Raw genomic sequence first — 19,163 nt, 5'->3', positions numbered from 1 at the left:
CGTTATGGCTCTTAGAATAAGGTAACACTAAAAAATAAATTATACTTTACAAAATGTATTTTATTGTGAAAACGCCATAAGACATAAAATAAAACTATAAACATCTGGTATCGCCGTAATCGTATCGCCCCGCAGAATAAAGTGAATATGTCATTTATAGCGCACGGTGAACGCTGTAAAAAAAATTGAATAAAAAACAATAGTAAAATTGCTGTTTTTTTAGTCACCACGCCACCTAAAATTAGAATAAAAACTGATCAAAAAGTCGCATGCACCTCAAGAAAACTACAATGGATTCCTCAAGGTCTCTAGTTTCCAAAAAGGGGTCACTTTTGGGGGTTTCCACTGTTTTAGCACCACAAGACCTCTTCAAACCGGACATGGTGCCTAATAAATTAAATTAATTAAATGTCACCTCTACTTTGCTCTAAATTCCTGTGAAACACCTAAAGGGTTAATAAACTTTTTAAAAGCTGTTGTGAATACTTTGAGGGGTCTAGTTTCTGAAATGGGGTGTTTGATAAGGGTGTCTAATATATGGGCCCCTCAAAGCAACTTCAGAACTGAACTGTAACCTAAAAAATAAAATAAAAATGAGGCAATACTTCGCTTCTTACATTATACTGATAATGAGCCGTGCCCACCCCGAGATTACCCCAGTTTTGACCGTTTGTATAAACGGAGACCCCTATTAGACCATTTCAGTGCCCGGTTTTCCCAGCATTCACCCCCGAGAAGTGTATTTCTATAGATGAATCCCTGGTACATTTGAAAGGGAGGCTTCAATTCCACGAGTACCTGCCGGGTAAGAGGGCAAGGTATGGCGTGAAGATGTATAAGCTGTGCGAGAGTGCATCAGGGTATACCTACAAATTTAGGATATATAAAGGGAAGGACACCAGTACTCAGCCCCCAGAATGCACCCCCCTTACTGGGAGTTAATACAAAAATTGTGTGGGATTTGGTGCACCCACTGCTGGACCAGGGTTACCACCTCTACCTGGATAATTTTTATACCAGCGTCCTACTCTTCAACTGCCTCGCTTCCAGAAGTCCTGCGGCATGCGGCACTGCTAGAAGAAACCTGAGAGGCCTCCCTAAGACTCTGCTTGGGCAAACACTCAGAAGGGGTGAGAGCAGGGCACAATCTAGCAGCAACATATTGTGTGTCAAGTACAAGACCAGGGAGATGCCACACCAGTACCCATGTACCTGTACGAGGTACCAGTACAGGGACCCCCAAACTAGACTGCATCCTGGACTACAATAGGTACATGGGAGGGGTGGACTTGTCAGATCAAGTCCTGAAGCCTAACAGTACTTCTGGAAGCGGGGCCACAGGCATCGTACCAGGGCAACACTTTTTAGGAGAAGTTCCCCAAACTGGCAAGAAGGGAAAAAGTCAAAAGAGGTGCAGAGTCTGCTATAAGAGGGGAATAAGGAAGGACACAATATATCAATGTGACGCGTGTCCCGAAAAACCAGAGCTCTGTATGAAAGAGTGTTTTAAAATTTATCATCCATCCCTTTATTTTTAATTTACCCCAGTTTTACTCGCTCTGATCCACTTCGCACAGCTTACCCCTCCTCATCTTTCCCCTCTGAGCCCTGCTGTGTGCCCAGGCAGCTGATAACAGCCACATGTAGGGTATTGCCGTACCCGGGAGAGCCAACATTACAGTTTATGGGGTGTATGTCTCCGGTGGCACATGCTGGGCACAATATATCAGACACTGACATGGCATATATATAGAAAATTGCAAATCTCACTCTGCACCATCTGCTGCGCATTATCTTTTACACAATACCTGTGGGGTCAAAATGCTCACTACACCTCTAGATGAATTCCTTAAGGGGTGTCGTTTTTAAAACGGGGTCACTTCTCGGGGGTTTCAACTGTACTGATACCTCAGGGGCTTCTGCACACACGACTTAGCACCAGAAAATTCCCAGTCGGCCACATGGTGGTCCTTTCCTTCTGAGCCCTCCCATGGGCCCAAACTGCAGTTTATCACCACAAATAGTATTGCCGCACTCAGGACAAATTGGGCAACAAATTGGGGTATTTTATTCCTTGTGAAAATAAGAAATTTTGAGCCAAAACTACCTCTTATTGGAAAAAATTACATTTTTTTGAATTCACAGCCCAATTCAAATAAATTCTGTGAAAAAACTGTGGAGTCTAAATGGTCACAACACCCATAAATGAATTCCTTGAGGGGTGTAGTTTCCAAAATGGGGTCACTTCTGGTGGGTTTCTATTGCTTTGATACCTTTGGGGCTCTGCAAATGCGACATGGCACCCGAAAACCAATCCAGCAAAATCTTGGCTCCAAAGAACACATAGCGCTCCTTTCCTTCTAATACCTCCCATGGGCCCAAACGGCAGTTTATGGCCACAAATAGGGTATTGCCGCACTCAGGACAAATTTGGCAACAAAATGGGGTATTTTATTCGTTGTGAAAATGAGACATTTTGAGCCAAAACTACATCTTATTGGGAAAAAGTTTTTTTTTGTAAATTCACAGCCGAATTCAAATAAGTTCTGTGAAAAAACTGTGGGGTCTAAATGGTCACAACACCCATAAATAAATTCCTTGAGGGGTTTTGTTTCCAAAATGGGGTCACTTTTGGTGGGTTTCCATTGCTTTGATACCTCTGAGGCTCTGCAAATGCGACATGGCACCCGAAAACCAAACCAGCAAAATCTGGACTCCTAAGAACACATAGCGCTCCTTTCCTTCTGAGGCCTCCCATGGGCCCAAACAGCAGTTTATCACCACAAATGGGGTATTGCCGCACTCAGGACAAATTGGGTAACAAAATGGGGCATTTTGTTCCCTGTGAAAATAAGAAATTCTGATCAAAAATGACATCTTATTGGAAAAATTGTCATTCTTTTAATTTCACAGCCCAATTCAAATACGCGCTGTGAAAAAACTATGGGGTCACAATGGTAACAATAACCATAAATTAATTCCTTGAGGGGTGCAGTTTCCAAAATGGGGTCAGTTTTGGGGGATTCCTACTGTTTTGGCACCTCAACACCTCTCCAAACCTGGCATGCTGCCTAAAATATATGCTAATAAAAAAGCACCACCAAAATGCACTAGGTGCTTCTTTGCTTCTAGGGCTTGTGTTTTAGTCCACAAGCGCAGTAGAGGCACATGTGGGACATTTCTAAAAACTGCAGAATCTGGACAATACATGTTTAGTAGTGTTTCTCTGGTAAAACCTTCTCTGTTACAGAAAAAAATGTAATAAAATTGAAATTCAGCAGAAAAAATGAAATTTGCAAATTTCATTTTCACTTTGCTTTAATTCCTGTGAAATGCCTGAAGGGTTAAAAAACTTTCTATATGCTGTTTTGAATACTTTGAGGGGTCTAGTTTTTAAAATGGGGTGTTTTATGGGGGTTTCTAATACACAGGCCCCTCAAATCCACTTCAGAACTGAACTGGTACCTTCAAAAAAAGGCTTTTGAAATTTTCTTAAGAATATGAGAAATTGCTGTTTATGTTCTAAGCCTTGTAACGTCCAAGAAAAATAAAATAATGTTCAAAAAACGATGCCAATCTAAAGTAGACATATGGGAAATGTGAACTAGTAACTATTTTGGGTGGTATAACCGTCTGTTTTACAAGCAGATGCATTTAAATTCTGAAAAATGCTATTTTTTCTAAATTTTCTCTAAATTTTGCAATTTTTCTCAAATAAAGACTGAATATATCGACCAAATTTTACCACGAACATGAAGCCCAAAGTGTCACGAGAAAACAATCTCGGAATCGCTTGGATAGGTTTAAGCATTCAGACGTTATTACCACATAAAGTGAAATATGTCAGATTTGAAAAATGGGCTCTGAGCCTTAAAGGAACAGTGTCATCACAAATTATTTTTTTATATGTTAAAGATGTTAGTGCTTTATTAAAAACGTTTATATTCATTTGTGTGTTTGTGTTTTACTTTTTCTTATTTTTACACTTTTTCTTCCCTATGGGGGCTGCCATTTTTTGTTCCATTTCTGTGTGTGTCGATTAACGACACATACAGACATGGAATACGGCAGCCACAGTCCCATAGGGACTGCGAACGGCTCCCGTCCCATTGACTTCAGTGTACGGCGTCTGTGTGGGAACTGCGCATGCGCCGCTCCCACACAGTCCAATTCGAAATTGGCGCCGTCCGGCGGCATTTTCCTGTGGACCGGAAGTCGCGGCCGGACAGTAATATTACTACTTCCGGTCGCGGCATCCGGATTTGTGCACTTGGACCAGCGGCAGCAAACGGATCGGACGGGCCGGAGGGAGCCGCGGCGGCAGGAGCAGGTAAGAGATTTCAATGTATGTTCGTGTTTGTGTGTGTTTACTACTGTATGTAAACCTACTACACTGTGTGTTAGCTCAAAAAATGGCGACACACAGTGTAGGAGGTTACACCGTTCAAACCCCTCGTTTATCCCGGCACTAGCCAGGATAAAGGAGGGGGGGATGCTGAGAGCTCACTAGAGCGAGGGCTTTTTACCCAATTTTGCAAAGCTGCAATTTTGGGGACAGCTCCATCTAGTGACCAAAAATGGGTAGTATTATAAATTAGAATTCATTTATAATATTTCCTGACTCGTGAAAAAAATTAAAAAAATTTGAACAATGTTTAATCACCCACACACTAAATGCTTAATTTTTTTAAAAAAAACATGTTTTTCTGGCAACACATTCCCTTTAAGGCCCAAACTAGGCTGAGTCCTTAAGGGGTTAATGTAGTTGTCTCATCATAGACAGAGCCTCCATTCTGACACTAACCTGAAGTATTACTTTCTATCAGAGATACCTTTCTTTACAAGGCTTTACAGTTATCGGAATTCTCTCATTAGGGTCCTCTCACACAAGTGTATGTCGGTCGCGCAATCACCGACGTGTGAAATTGGATGCGTGCATATGTATATAAGGTTTGTTAATCACGTTTCTAACTTTTACACTTGGCTGACACTTTTCTAATTGTAAATCTTACATACAAGGTTATATGTGCGCAACATTTTCTCGATCAGAAAACTGCTGGCCATACATTGTATAAAAATGTATGTGAATGGGTTTTGCTGAAGCTGAAATGGCATTGATATGTGATATTTGAGTCATAATGTGCCAAATAAGCACTTTAAAAGTGAACACACATTCAGTAGCCATGTGGTGTTAGTGTGCCATGCGGCCAAGAACCGCTCGTGATTTTACAAAGAATAGTTGTGATTTATGGCAACGTGGCTTGTACAGGTAAAGCAAATGGTTGCACAGTGTTTAACCTGTACATGCTTTGTAGGTGTACGCGCTTTCCGTGCAGGCAAAAACCAAGTGCGCATACAAACACTTTGTATACAGGTACACGTGAGATTGCTTATAAATTAAATAAATGTATCTGTTAGAGCTGTTTGGCTGTTTCCAAAACTCCAATACAACAGAATGAAAACAAAAAAAAAAAAACACACAGGCACGCGCAGCCACCTTTTCACTAGTCCCCAGCGACCGACGCACCAGGCAAAATGGGGATCAGGTGACCGTACTCGATATAGGTGCAGGTCCGAGAGGTGGGACCCAAATCTATCAGACCGTTATGGCATATCCTGTGGATATGCCATAAAAATCTAAGTTGGAAATACCCATTTAATGGAAAAAAAATGTAGAGTGACTATCAATTGGACAGACACATGCACTAGAGTATTTCCATCTGGTGACTGGAAGATAGGTCAGCAAGGGGCTTGATGTGGCATTTACGGGTATAACGGGATCATTTTTCTGTTCACAAGGAGCACAGGGTTTCTATGCTGTACGCATTTGGTAAATGTTAGATTATGTAAACGTGAATCAGAGAAGACCAACCAGCACAGACAATACTCACGTACTGGAATAAAAACACAAAGCAACAAAGGTGGAAACTACTAACCATACAAAAATCAGACACAAGCAAGCGGCGCCATGAAATTCTCAGGTCACAACATATACATCCATATACTTTACATAAGATAAAGGGGCAGCTTGCTCATTAGGAGACAGGAAAGGGTGTTAGCAGGGCAGAGGACACACAAGAGTTAGCCATGCCATCTAACCCCAAAATACCTTTGTTTCATCAGTCTCCTGATTGTCATTCTCTGAATCGTCCTCTTCCTACAAAAACAAGAATTTACAGGGTTTAGGACAAGGGAGCCCAATTATGAAGTCAGAGAGGAAACAACGGACTGACAGGGGGGGGGGGGGGGGTGACAGTGACAAAATGCTGACATATTTAGCAACAGTGGTGCAGCTCTAAAAATGTTCTTTTTTATTTTATATATACAGGGGGCTGCATAATTAGGTATACAGTTTAAATAATAGGAATATAGTTGAAATAGTATTTTATAGAACAAAACAAGCCATGTTTTAAACAAGCCATGAATAAGGACACCATAGTCGTCCGAAACGCGTAGGCACCGCTTATACCCTTAATCCACCCTTGTACCTGGAATATATTCTTTCCCTTTGATGCATTTTTGGAATAAAATTGTAACGGAGCTTCCTTTTTAAACACTTTCCTTGTCTTGGCGTTGGATCTACGCACCCTTGTCTGAACAAAACAATCGCTTATATGCTCATGTTGGCGGCCCTCACTATTTACACATCACTGTAGTCTAATTTTTACACGGTGGCATAAAGTTCTTTATTGGCATTATTTCTTGGCATGATTCTTTTATGAAATGAATCATGTTATCACCTGTGCATGGTTTTCTTGAATATACCTTATCTTTGATAACTCCCCAAAAGAAAAAGTCCATTGGGGTAAAGCCTGGTGATGGTGGCCATTCGACCGGCCCTCGTCTACCTATCCACCTATTGGGTAATTTTTGGTCACAAAAATGACGCACTGCTAAAGCATAGTGAAGAGAGGCGCCATCTTGATGAAAATAGGAACCTTCATTTTCATGCTCCAATTGCAATTGTGGTATTACTTTTTCTTGGAGCATGTCAAGGTACAGGTCGGAGGTAACGGCTGTATTATAGAAGAAAGATCCAGTTATCCCTTTACATGAAACTGTAATCCCGGGTAGAGTCAACTGTTGCAAGGAGGTTTTCTGTTGAGTAATAAAAACAGTTGCGTCTATGAAAGTTTGAAGTTGGCTTCATCGCACCAAGTTATTTTTCTAATAATGCCATCTCCTTGTGTTTCCTCATTCAGAATTTCCTCACAAAATTTTAATTGGACAAAAAAATAAATAAATAAATGAATAGACAGCACTCCTGGATATATGGGTGAAACAAAATGGTCAAAAAAGGTGTAAAGAACTTTTTAGAAGTATATGAGAGTAATTATTGATTGTTTGATCATTATATCATTCAGTAGGAAAATCCGTAGTATAACAATTATTTTAAAACTTGTGTGACACCTTGTATTTTTTGTGTTTTCACTTATGCATCTTTTGCACTTGATATAATATATATATATATATATATATTAGGTTTTTTTACACATACTTTATAAAAAAATAAATTTATATTCTTTGGTAAGATTATAAAATTGCAACTAAATTGAAGTAAAAGTGGTGCATTAGACTGTTTCTATATTGTCATTCGAATGGACGTATTGATTTGTCTGGGCTTGGGAAAGGATAGGGACAGTTTCTGCAATATCTACATGCCCATATTTTGCTGCAAGTTATATATGTTATAAGTACCTGGATATAAATCATGCGTTATGGCATGTAGTAGCGCTAACCTTTGATGTGGTGCAGTTCTTTCACCTGACAGACACAGCCCGGTTTCATTACTCCATCCTGAGTGTCCGGCCCAAATTACAATGTGCTGGTCCCTTCGGTAGGAGATGGCAACGCATGCGCGGTAGCTCATTTCAGCTGAGGTCATGTGATACGTCAGACACATAACGCTTGCTGAATCACGATGTCTGACGTCATCACGGATTTCCTGAAGGTCTGTACTCTGGGCCATTGGGACACATGTTGCGTCTCATACCAGCTGCTATCTCTATTACCGTTTGCATCACAGGTTAGTGTGACAATTTCTATTGGTTCACCGGCACATAAATACCTCCGAGACTCTCTGGCACCACCCGCAGACGAAGGCTTACAGCTGAAACGCGGGTCGGGGTGTGACGCCAGACAGCAATTTATTCACCATGGGTAAACTGATATCATGCATATGTGTTTATATCAATTTGCTTTTAGTGTTTTATTAAAAAATGTTTTATTTGTGTCTTTGTGTTTTACTTTTTGAAAATGTTCTAACTTTTTCTTCTCTATGGGGGCTGCCATTTTTTTTTTCATCTCAGTATGTGTCGATTAACAACACATACAGAGATGGAATACAGCACATACATCCCCATAGAGAATGCGAATGGGAGCCGTTCGCATTCACTATGGTGTACGCCGTCTGTGTGGGAACGGGGTATGCGCCGCTCCCACACAGTCCAAATGGAAGGTCTTCGGCCGAGCGACATCCGGCACCATTTTCTTGTGGACCGGAAGCCGCGGCCGGACAGTAAGATTACTACTTCCGGTTGCGGCTTCCGGACATGTGTTCAGAAGCGAGCACTAGGAGCGGAGGGAGCAGACGGAACAGACGGACCGGCGGCGGCAGGAGCAGGTAAGTTATGTCTGTGTTTGTTCGCGTTTTACTATGTGATTACCACTGTATGTAAGCCTACTACACTGTGCATTCGCTCAAGAAATGGTGACACACAGTGTAGGAGGTTTGAACATTCAATCCCCTCCTTTCTCCTGGCACTAGCCAGGATAAAGGAGCCCCCCTTTGTTTGAGGACGCTAGAGCGAGTGTGTCTTCTCAAATTTTGCAGCATAAGGCAATGAGGTTGCTTTACCACATGCCAATGCTGCAATTTTGGGAATTGCTCCCTCTAGTGACCAGCACAGGGAAATGTTATAAATTAGAATCTAATTTATAATATTTCCTGACTCGTGAAAGAAATTCAAAAAATTAGAACAATGTTTAATCATTTATATACTAACTGTTTAACTAAAAAAAAATTCTAGCGACACATTCCCTTTAATGGGACTATGATAAGCTCCCTGTTCCTGGCATCTACCCTTTTATACTAATATACACACTTCTATACTGTGACTCTACCAGTCCAGTATTATGTTTGCTTGTATGTGCTGCTGTCTGGTATCCATCTATCACACTGTGGCAATCATCTTTGATGAAGATTTTATGTTTCTGTATTTAATAAAATGTATACTTTTTATAGTAATGGTGTGTCAGACTCCATTTTTAGGTCATTATTACATGAAAGTCTCAGTGAATAGCTGTTTTGGGTCAGTAAATTACAGACTGAAGTTTTTATGGCCTTAACCCCATAATGACCAGCCTATTTTAGACCTTAATGACCAAGCCATTTTTTACGTTTTTCTATCGTCTCATTCAAAGAGCTATACACTTTTTATTTTTGCGTCGACATAGGTCGTTTTTTGCGGGACAAGTTGTAATTATTAATAGCACCATTTTGAGGTACATATTTTTTATTGATTAACTTCTATTAACTTTTGTTTGGGGGGGGGGGGAGACGAATAGAAAAAAACTATTTTTCGCGTCTTAAATCTACGCCGTTTACCGTGTGATATAAATAACACAATAACTTTATTCAGCGGGTTGTTATGATTGCAAATTTGTTAGTTTTTGTATGTTTTACTACACAGTAATAATGCTTTTTTTTTTCAAAATTATTTGTTTTTGTGTCTCCATATTTGAAGAGCCATAACTTTTTTATTGTTCCGCCGATGCAGTTGTTTGAGGCCTTTTTTTTTGCGGGAAGACTTGTAGTTTTTATTGATACCATTTTGGAGTAGATGCAACTTTTTATCACATTTAAGTCACGATTCACAGAAAACAGCAATTTTTCCATAGTTATTAATTACATTTTTTACGGCGTTCACCGTGCGGGTTAAATAATGTAATAGATTTATAGTCGGGGTCGTTACGGACGCGGCGATACCAAATATGCGTCACTTTTTTACTTTATTTTGTTTTTTTAATAGTAAAGCATTTTGTAAGGGGAAAAAGTGGGTTTTCATTTTTTTTTATTAACTTTATTTTTTTAAACTTTTTTACTAGTCCCACTAGGGGACTTTAATATGCAATTCTCCGATCGCTATTATAATACATTGCAACACTTTTGTATTGCAGTGTATTACTGCCTGTCCGTTTAAAACAGACAGGCATCTGCTAGGTCATGCCTCCGGCATGACCTAGCAGGCATTCACTACAGGCAGACCTGGGGGCCTTTATTAGGCCTCCGGCTGCCATTGGAGACACAGACACTCGGCGATCGTATCGCCGGGTGTCAGTGGGATGAGAGGGAGCTCCCTCCCACTCTCCAAAACCACTCAGATGCGGTGCACGCTATCGTGCACCGCATCGGAGGGGTTAAACGGGTGAGATCGATACTTATATCGATCTCACACATTCGAGCAGGGACGCCCCCAACCCTCAGCTGCCTCTGGCAGCTGAGAGCAGGGAGATTTGACGGCTCTCTGCTCTGTTTATTTATCCTGATGCAGTGCCGTAAAAAGGCATATGCATCAGAATAAAGCCCATTAGTGGCCGCCGTTAAAAGGCGTATTGGCGGTCACTAACGGGTTAAAAAAAACAACCCATTTTAAAAACTGCAAACTTAAAAAAAACAAAACATTTTTTGGGGTGAAATCAATTTGTAATCATTTTTTTTCTGTAACACAAAGTCTTACAGGAGAAATGCAACTCAATATTTATTGCCCAGATTCTGCAGTATTTAGAAATATCCCACATGTGGCCCTAGTGCGGTAATGAACTGAAACACCGGCCTCAGAAGCAAAAGGAGCACCTAATGGATTTTGGGGCCTCCTTTTTATTAGAATATATTTTAGGCACCATCTCAGTTTTGAAGAGGTCTTGTGGTGCCAAAATAGTGGAAACCCCCCAAAAGTGACCCCATTTTGGAAACTACACCCCTCAAGGAATTTTTCTAGGGGCATAGTTAGCATTTTGACGCCACAGTTTTTTTGCTGAATTTATTGGAATTAGTCTGTGAGGATGAAAATCTACTTTTTCTCTAATGAATAAAAGGAGAAAAAGCACCCCAACATTTGTAAAGCAATTCTGTTTGGACACACGGCAGGGCTTAGAATGGCAGGAGCACTACTTGGCATGCAAACTTTGCTTGATTGATTTTCAGGCGCCATATCGCTTTTGCAGATCCCCTGAGGTATTTTGACCATACAGGTGTTTCATACATTTTATTAGAATTAGGCAGTGAAAATGCAATTTTTTTCCCCAAAAAATATGTAGATTTAGCTCCCAATTTTTTATTTTCATTAGGGGTAATAGGAGAAAGCACACAATTTGTTACCAAATTTCTCCCGAGTACAGCGATACCCTATGTGTGGCCCTAAACTGCTGTATGGGCACATGGCAGAGTTCAAAATAGAAGGAGCACCATTTTGCTTTTGGAGCGCAGATTTTGCTGGATTGGTGTACGGGTTTGCAGAGCTCCTGAGGTACCAGTACAGTAGAAACCCCAGAGAAGTGACTCCATTTTGGAAACTACACCCCTCAAGGCATTTATCATTTGCCTGGACATATGACAGGGCTCAGGGGTGAAAGAGCACAATGCGCATTTGAGGCCTATTTTGGTGATTTTCGCAGCATTGGCCCACAATTGCAGGGCTCCAAGGTCAAATAGTAAAACAAACCCCCAAATAGTGACCTCTACGTTGGAAACTGCACCTCTCAGGGCATTTAAGGGGCGTAGTGGGCATTTTGACCCAACAGGGTATTTATTTTATTTATTGGAAATTAATGCTAAGCGGATATGCCATTTAGTGGTCAATATGTGGTGCCCAGTTTGTGCCACTGCAGACAAATATCTCAAACTGTTAAGCGGCTTCTCCTGGGTATGGCGATGCCATATATGTGGGCGTAAACTCCTGTTCGGGCACACTGTAGGGGTTCAGAAGGAAGGGAGCGCCATATGGCATTTGGAGTGCAGATTTTGCTTGGTAGTTGTTCTGTTTTGGGTTTCGCTGGTATTTCAGATAATGCGGAGGCATATATAAGCTGTGCGGAGTACATCAGGGTATAATAGGAGGGTATAATAATGCGGTAAATAATAATCCGAAGATGTTTGCCCAGTGTCACACTCATAATTGGTGCCCAATCTTATCCACTTTTGGAATGCTCTGCACATTTTGCGTTGCCAATATTCTGAGAACCAAAACTTAATTTTTTCTGCAATGGAGCTGTGTTAGGGCTTATTTGTTGCGGGACAATCTGTTTTCATTCGTACCATTTTTTGATCACTTTTTAGGCAAGCGAGGTTACCAAAAACCATAAATTCTGACAATGTTTTTAATCGTTTTTTTAAGCCGTCACCATGCGCTATAAATGACATTCACTTTATTCTGCGGGTCGATACAATTTCAGCGATACCATATGTGTATAGGTTTTGTATATTTTACAGCGTTTGCACAATAAAAAAATCACATAAAAAAGAAAAACAATTTTTGTTTGTATCACCACATTCTGAGAGCCATACGTTTATTTTTTCGTCCAAAAAGCTGTGGGAGGGCTACATCCTTTATCATTGTTAATGTCTATAATCCTCCTCCGACCACTTTCCAATTGCTCACTGACATAACATTGCTGGTGGCAGAGTTTGGCCCTGCTGCATTTCTGTTACTCTGGGGTTTCAACCTTTAGTTGTGCTCTGAATTAGATAAAACTGGGGGGAGTCCCAGGGCGTAGTGCCCCTTTGGCTAATTGAGCTGCAACTTATTTATGGGAGATTTGGCGGACTCTACTCTCATTCAGTAACTTCGTCCTGAAACTCACCCACCTATAGGTCCTTCGCCAGAATCAACCTAGCATTTGGAAATGATGCTTCTCTAGTATATGTAGTGGATGCACAGTACCTCCCTCGGGGTACATCGGTCCACTCTCCCCTCCTGTACACTCTGGGGTTCCCTGAAGTTGCAAAATGAAAAACGTGGAGATGGAGTCCCCTATGGCACTACTGTACAGAGGTTGCGACTTCTTTGGAAAAAAAAAAAATAACAGATTTTTGGAATACTAACCTAGGTCCGACTGATAGTAATCTGATGTGGGATGCCTTCAAGGCCTATATCAGAGGGGTGGTTATTCAAGCAATATCCTCACAAAGAAAAGGTCTAGCTAAACAACGTATAGGATTGGAGGCTGAACTGGTTGTAGCAGAGGAAGAATCCCTCAGGACTATGAACTCCTCGGCCTTTACTGCATTCCTATATTCCCAACAAAGAGTTTTTGAGCAGGGGGATAAGAAAGGTCTTTTGCTGGCCTATCTGGCGAGAGAGGACACCACACCAAATCCTATTTTAGAAATCACCTCGTGTACTTGGATGCCTGTAAGTGACCCTTTGGCCATTAATGATGTATTTGCTAAGTTCTACTCTGATTTGTACTCCAAGGTTTCTAACGATCCATCTGAACTAGAGGTATATTTAGATAAAATTACGTTCCCCACTCTGGACAGTGAGGACTTAGATTTTTTTTAGAAGCTGATCTGATCATAGAGGAAATTGGAGGCTATTAGCTCCTTTCTGAACAGGAAAACCCCAGGTCCGGTGGTCTGCCCATAGAATGGTATAAATTGCATATTGACCTGATTGCCCCTCATTTGCTTTCCCTTTTTCACTCCTTCAAGGGTGGTGCTACCCTCCCACCTTCTATGAGAGAGGCTCTTATAGTGCTGATCCCCAAGCCCCTGTAGAGATCCTATGGACAGTGGTTCATATCGGCCTCACTCTTTAATTGTGATATAAAAATATTAGCCAAAAATCTGGCGATGCGTATGCAAAAGATTATATCTCATATTATTCATCCAGATCAATCTGGTTTCATGCCTTGGAAGGGCACGGATGTCAATCTTAGGAGGCTCTTTACCAACATATCATCCAATATAGAGTCTGGGTGCACCAGAGTCGTTGCTTCTTTGGACCTTGAGAAAGCTTTCGACTCGGTAGAGTGGTCCTATCTGTTGTCTGTTCTAGGCAAATTTGGATTTGGCCCCAGATTTATCCACTGGGTACAGTTGCTATACTCCCAACCTACAACAAGTATTAAAACCAACGGTCACATTGCCCCTTCATTTATGCTAGCCCAAGGGACTATGTAAGGTTGCCCACTGTCTCCCTCCCTTTTGCACTGGTTATTGAGCCTATAGCAATAGCTATAAGAGCCTCTCCTGATATAAAGGGCTTCAGGATGGGAGAGGGAGCTGCGTGTCTCTCTACGCAGACACACTTCTATTCCTCAATTATCCGGGTCCATCTCTGAAGGCACGATTATCTTTGGTTGATTTATTTATATCCTTCTCTGGCCTCAGAGTCAACTAGTCAAAACCTTTGGTAATGGCAATAGACAATGCGGCTAGGAATGTCATACTCCCTTCCCCAATACAATGGGAAGACCAAAATTACTTATCTAATGAGAAGTCTTATAGTGATTAGCTCAGATACTCGTATTTAGATCGCTGACAATGTTACTACTCTCGTACAACGTCTCAAGGTAGACTTCGATAGATGGAAACACCTCCCCCCACAGTTACAGGAAGAATTAATCTGTTAAAAATGAAGTCCATACCTAAAATTTTTGCACCTCTTTCACAATTCTCCAGTATGGCGATCGTTATCACTGTACATTTATTTTTGTCAGGTGGTAATCCTAGCATTGCTCTGGGCACACTACAACTACCCGCTGCCCAGGGTGGGCCAGCCCTTCCGAACCTATATGTCTACTTCCTTGCTAGCCAACTGGTGTACGTTTGGTGGTGGTCTACCCATAGACACTTTAATCCCTGTACGGAGCTGGAAGCTTCACTTCTTGGTTCCTATAAAGCCCTGGTGAACTCTATTTATAGACAGGCTCCCCGCTCGGGACACACACTGATAATCCCAATGCAGACTACTCTGAAGGCTTGACAGAGATCAATGCTACTCTTTAACTCAGAGGAGCGTTCCTGGTCGCCCAGGACGGCACTCCGATATAATCCACTTCTGCTACAAATTACAAAGCCTCCCTAGTCCTGGTGAGTGGGCAACCCTGGGTATATTGACTTTGGACCGAAGTTGTGTACAAGTAGCTACTTTCTCATCCACTACCACATCCTCCAAACACCAGATCCCGACCCATCTCCATTTTGTTATTTCCAGCTTAGACATGCTATTTGGTCGCAATTTGCAGGATATAATGTCAGACTATGTACATCCCCGGTGGAGGATTGGGTGACACAGGAGACGTTGGCTAAACCATTGTCCATACTTTATAGACAGCTGCTAACTGTAGCTTCTAGTAAATTGATAGAGCCCTGGACCGATGGTCTCAGACTCTTTGTTCCATTTCTACAGATGATCATAAGGAAATGCTGTCCGCTCTAACAGGTCCTTTAATATCCACGAGAGACCGATTTATTAAACTAAAATTTTTCCACCAAATATATTATACACCTTCCAAATTATTCATTCCAATACCTACTTCTATCTGCCCACGTTGCCAAGAAGCTGGGAGTACCAATTGAAGGGGTTTTCCACTTTCCATTAACAAACACATAGCAAATAAATATAACACCTACTAAGATAGTTGGGCTAATACATGCATTAAGCAACAAGTGAACTGTGTGACATACGAATATGAACACCTATATAAGAAATCACACAAGCACCATTATTAGCGAAAAATAGACAATATTTTATTGAAAAACAAAATCGTTAAAAAGAAGTACATTGGCAGTAACATTACCCATAGAAAAAGGATCCCCACATAGGTCGGGTCCCACAGCCTCTATAGTAAAGTGTAAATAGTGCATGCAAAGACTGGTACATAATTAATACGATGAATATGGCTAGAAACCATCCAAAGCAAAGTAGTATAAAAAAAAAACAGACAACAGAAAGGTTACAATTAAGGAGGCATACAGACCAGAACTATGGGGGGGGGGGGGGGGAAATCAACCCCAACAAGTGCTTCTTCCAGGGGCTATACCAAAGAGCACACATATGTGGGTATATAAAGCACAACCCACCAATGAACTGCTAAAACATACAGCTGAACAGAACAGAGGGACGGGCCAGTGTGATTGCAGTTAGCGGCACCTGGGTTTTGTTCTGTGAACAAACTCACAGATCCACACCCTCTTGTTTCCACGTGATGATACTTGGGAGGCATCTACCAATGCGATATCATGTGGGACGTTAAAGGTAAATTGCTGTTTATGTTACCAGCTGTATGTTTTAGCCGTTCATTGGTGGGTGCCCATATATGGTATGTCTCTCGATCATGTCACAGGGATTCCCCCTTCCCATTTTCTCCTTGAATGCTGCGGTCAGCTTTGATCGCAGCATTAAGGGGAATAGCGGCGGAGATGAGAGGGTTCTCTCCTCCGTTAGAGCGGGGCTTGCAATACAGCCATTGTCCCTCTTCCGACAACAAGTGTGTGCGCACAGTCAGCATGAGGTGATGCGGCCAGCGCTGCACTAATGAGCGTCGGCAGTGAAGACAGAACATGGGGGTGTTTTGCAGGTCTTCAGTGCCTGCGCTCATTAGTGCAGTGCCGGCCGCATCACCGCATGCGCAAAGTTGTCAGGACTCAGGGTAATGGCTATATTACACAATAGCAGCCCCTCTCTAACAACATTCATGTGTTACTATACTTCGCTGTGCGGCTGCACAGCTTAGTATAGAAATACATGAACGGTATTGAAACGCATGAGGGTAAACGGTATCGAAACAGTATCGAAGTTTCGATGCATTGTGCAACCCTACTTAGCAAGTAATACAATAGTGCCATGTAGGATGTCACGATACCAGAATTTAGACTTCGATACCGATACTTTGTGTAGTATTGCGATTTCGATACCAATTCGATACTTTGCCAACAGTAATTAAAAAAAAAAGTTCTTCCATTTTCTGATGTGAGGCGCGTGGGGTGATGATGAATTTAACTTCCACGTGCCTCACATTAATAGTAATTAACCCCATCATGTTTCTCAGTCATAATGGGTTAATGTGTAAGGTACATGATGGGGTTAATTACTATCAGTGTAAGGCACATGGAGGTTGTTAAATTCATCATCGCACCTCGTGCCCCACAATAAGTGAAAGAAAGCAGTTTTTATTTTATGTTTTACAGCATACACATCATAAATTATGCAAAAAAATTGTTGTGCAGGTTATTACGGCCCTGCCAATACCGGATGTGAATATTTTATGTATTGAGACTTATTTTAATGTTTATTGTAAAAAAGGTCTGTGTGTATTTTTTTTAATTTAACATTACTTTATGTTTTTACTTTATTTTTTAAACTTTAATGTACTGGCATATATCTATATACTGATAGTAATGTACTGGCATATATCTATATACTGATAGTAATGTACTGGCATATATCTATATACTGATAGTAATGTACTGGCATATATCTATATACTGATAGTAATGTACTGGCATATATCTATATACTGATAGTAATGTACTGGCATATATCTATATACTGATAGTAATGTACTGGCATATATCTATATACTGATAGTAATGTACTGGCATATATCTATATACTGATAGTAATGTACTGGTATATATCTATATTACAGTACATTAGCCTGTGTACGGATAGTAGACAGGCAGTTGTTAGGACATACCTAAGTATGCTCTAACAACAGGAAATATGGTCAGACAGCCCTGGGGGCCTTCAATGGACCCTGGGCTGTCTGCCCATATATGGTATGTCCCTCAATCATGTCACAGGAATTCCCTGAGACGCGATCCAAGGGGCATTCCCCCATCTCATTTTCTCCTGAGTGCTGCAGTCCGCTGTGATCGCAGCATTCAGGAGAATAACGGTGGGGATGAGAGGTTTCTCTGACCTCCGCCAGCGGGGCTGCGGCTGTGTAATACAGTCATTGCCCCGCTCCTGACAGGAAGTGCGTGCGCGGTGAGCATGAGGAGATGCGGCCAGCCCTGCACTAATGAGCGGCGGTTCAGGCACTGAAGACAGGACATGAGGGTGTTTTGCAGTGCGCCCGCCATGTTCTGTCTTCAGTGCCGCCGCTCATTAGTGCAGCGCCGGCCGCATCGCATCATCCTGACCCCGCGCACTAACTTTTTATCAGGACTCAGGAGCGTGGAAATGACTATCACACAGCAGCAGCGCCGCTCCCATACATTCATGTATTACTATACTGAGCTGTGCGGCCGCACAGCTAAGTATCGAAATCCATGAAATAACGGTATCGAACCGTTTGGGGGTGCAGAGTATCGAAACAGTATCAAAGTTTCGATGCATCGTGCAGCTCTAGTGCCATGTGCAACTTTCTGAATTTTACACTTCTGTATTTGTACCATTGTTTTGCTATGAGGTCTTAATAAAATAAAATTACCCTTAAAAAAAAACAAAAAAAAAAAAAAAACTTTCCATCTCACCGTGGGCTATAAATTAAATTTTTACTTTATTCTGCAGGTTGATACAACTACAGCGATACCGTATGTATATAGTTTTTTTATGTTTTGAAGCGTTCGCACCTTCTCTTTTTTTTTTTTTTATAATTTCTATTTTGTGTCTTCATATTCTGAGAGCCATAACTTTTTAATTTCTCAGTCAATAAAGCTGGGCTTGTTTTTTTGTGGGACGGGCTGTAGTTTTTATTGGTACTATTTTGGGGTACATGCGACTTCTTGATCAATTTTTACTCTATATTTTTGGAGGGGTGGTGACCAAAAAAATTGCGATTCTGGCATTGTTTTTTAATTATTTTTTTTGCGATGTTCACCCGCCATGCAAAAATAAAATTAGTTTTATTCGTTACGAACGTGTGATACGAAACGTGTACTTTTTTGTTTTAACAGTTTCATTTTTTCCTATAATAAAATACTTATAATAGGAAAAAAGGCAGTTTTTGTTTTAACTTAGAACTTTTAGAAAACATTTTAACTTTTTTTTTTTCCTCCCACTAGGGGACTTGAACACCTGCAACATTGTTCTCAGCTATAATATATTACACCAACTATGTAGTGTAATGTATTATAGTTGCCAGCGTGACACTGACAGGAAGTCTATATTGTCAGGCCTCCGGTTGCCATGCCAACCATCCACCCACCCCCC

The 19,163-nt window shown here is 41.2% G+C and overlaps 1 protein-coding gene across 2 annotated transcripts in view; it reads right to left on the bottom strand.

Moving 5' to 3' along the window:
* SAP30BP (SAP30 binding protein) overlaps nucleotides 1-19,163 on the bottom strand; it is a 56,439-nt gene that overhangs the window by 30,490 nt on the left and 6,786 nt on the right. Inside the window, exon 3 of one of the 2 annotated variants that reach the window (XM_075846049.1) lies at nucleotides 6,110-6,157. The exons of the other annotated variant lie outside the window; for it this stretch is intronic. Within the exon in view, the coding sequence (XP_075702164.1) occupies nucleotides 6,110-6,157 (48 nt within the window). The remainder of the gene's footprint in view (nucleotides 1-6,109; nucleotides 6,158-19,163) is intronic. 2 annotated transcript variants of the gene reach the window in all.

This window comes from Rhinoderma darwinii, chromosome 13, assembly GCF_050947455.1.
Source record: "Rhinoderma darwinii isolate aRhiDar2 chromosome 13, aRhiDar2.hap1, whole genome shotgun sequence".
Taxonomy (NCBI): Eukaryota; Metazoa; Chordata; class Amphibia; order Anura; family Rhinodermatidae; genus Rhinoderma; species Rhinoderma darwinii.
The sequence above is the reverse complement of the archived record's forward strand: the minus strand, read 5'-3'. Positions and strand labels throughout refer to the sequence as shown.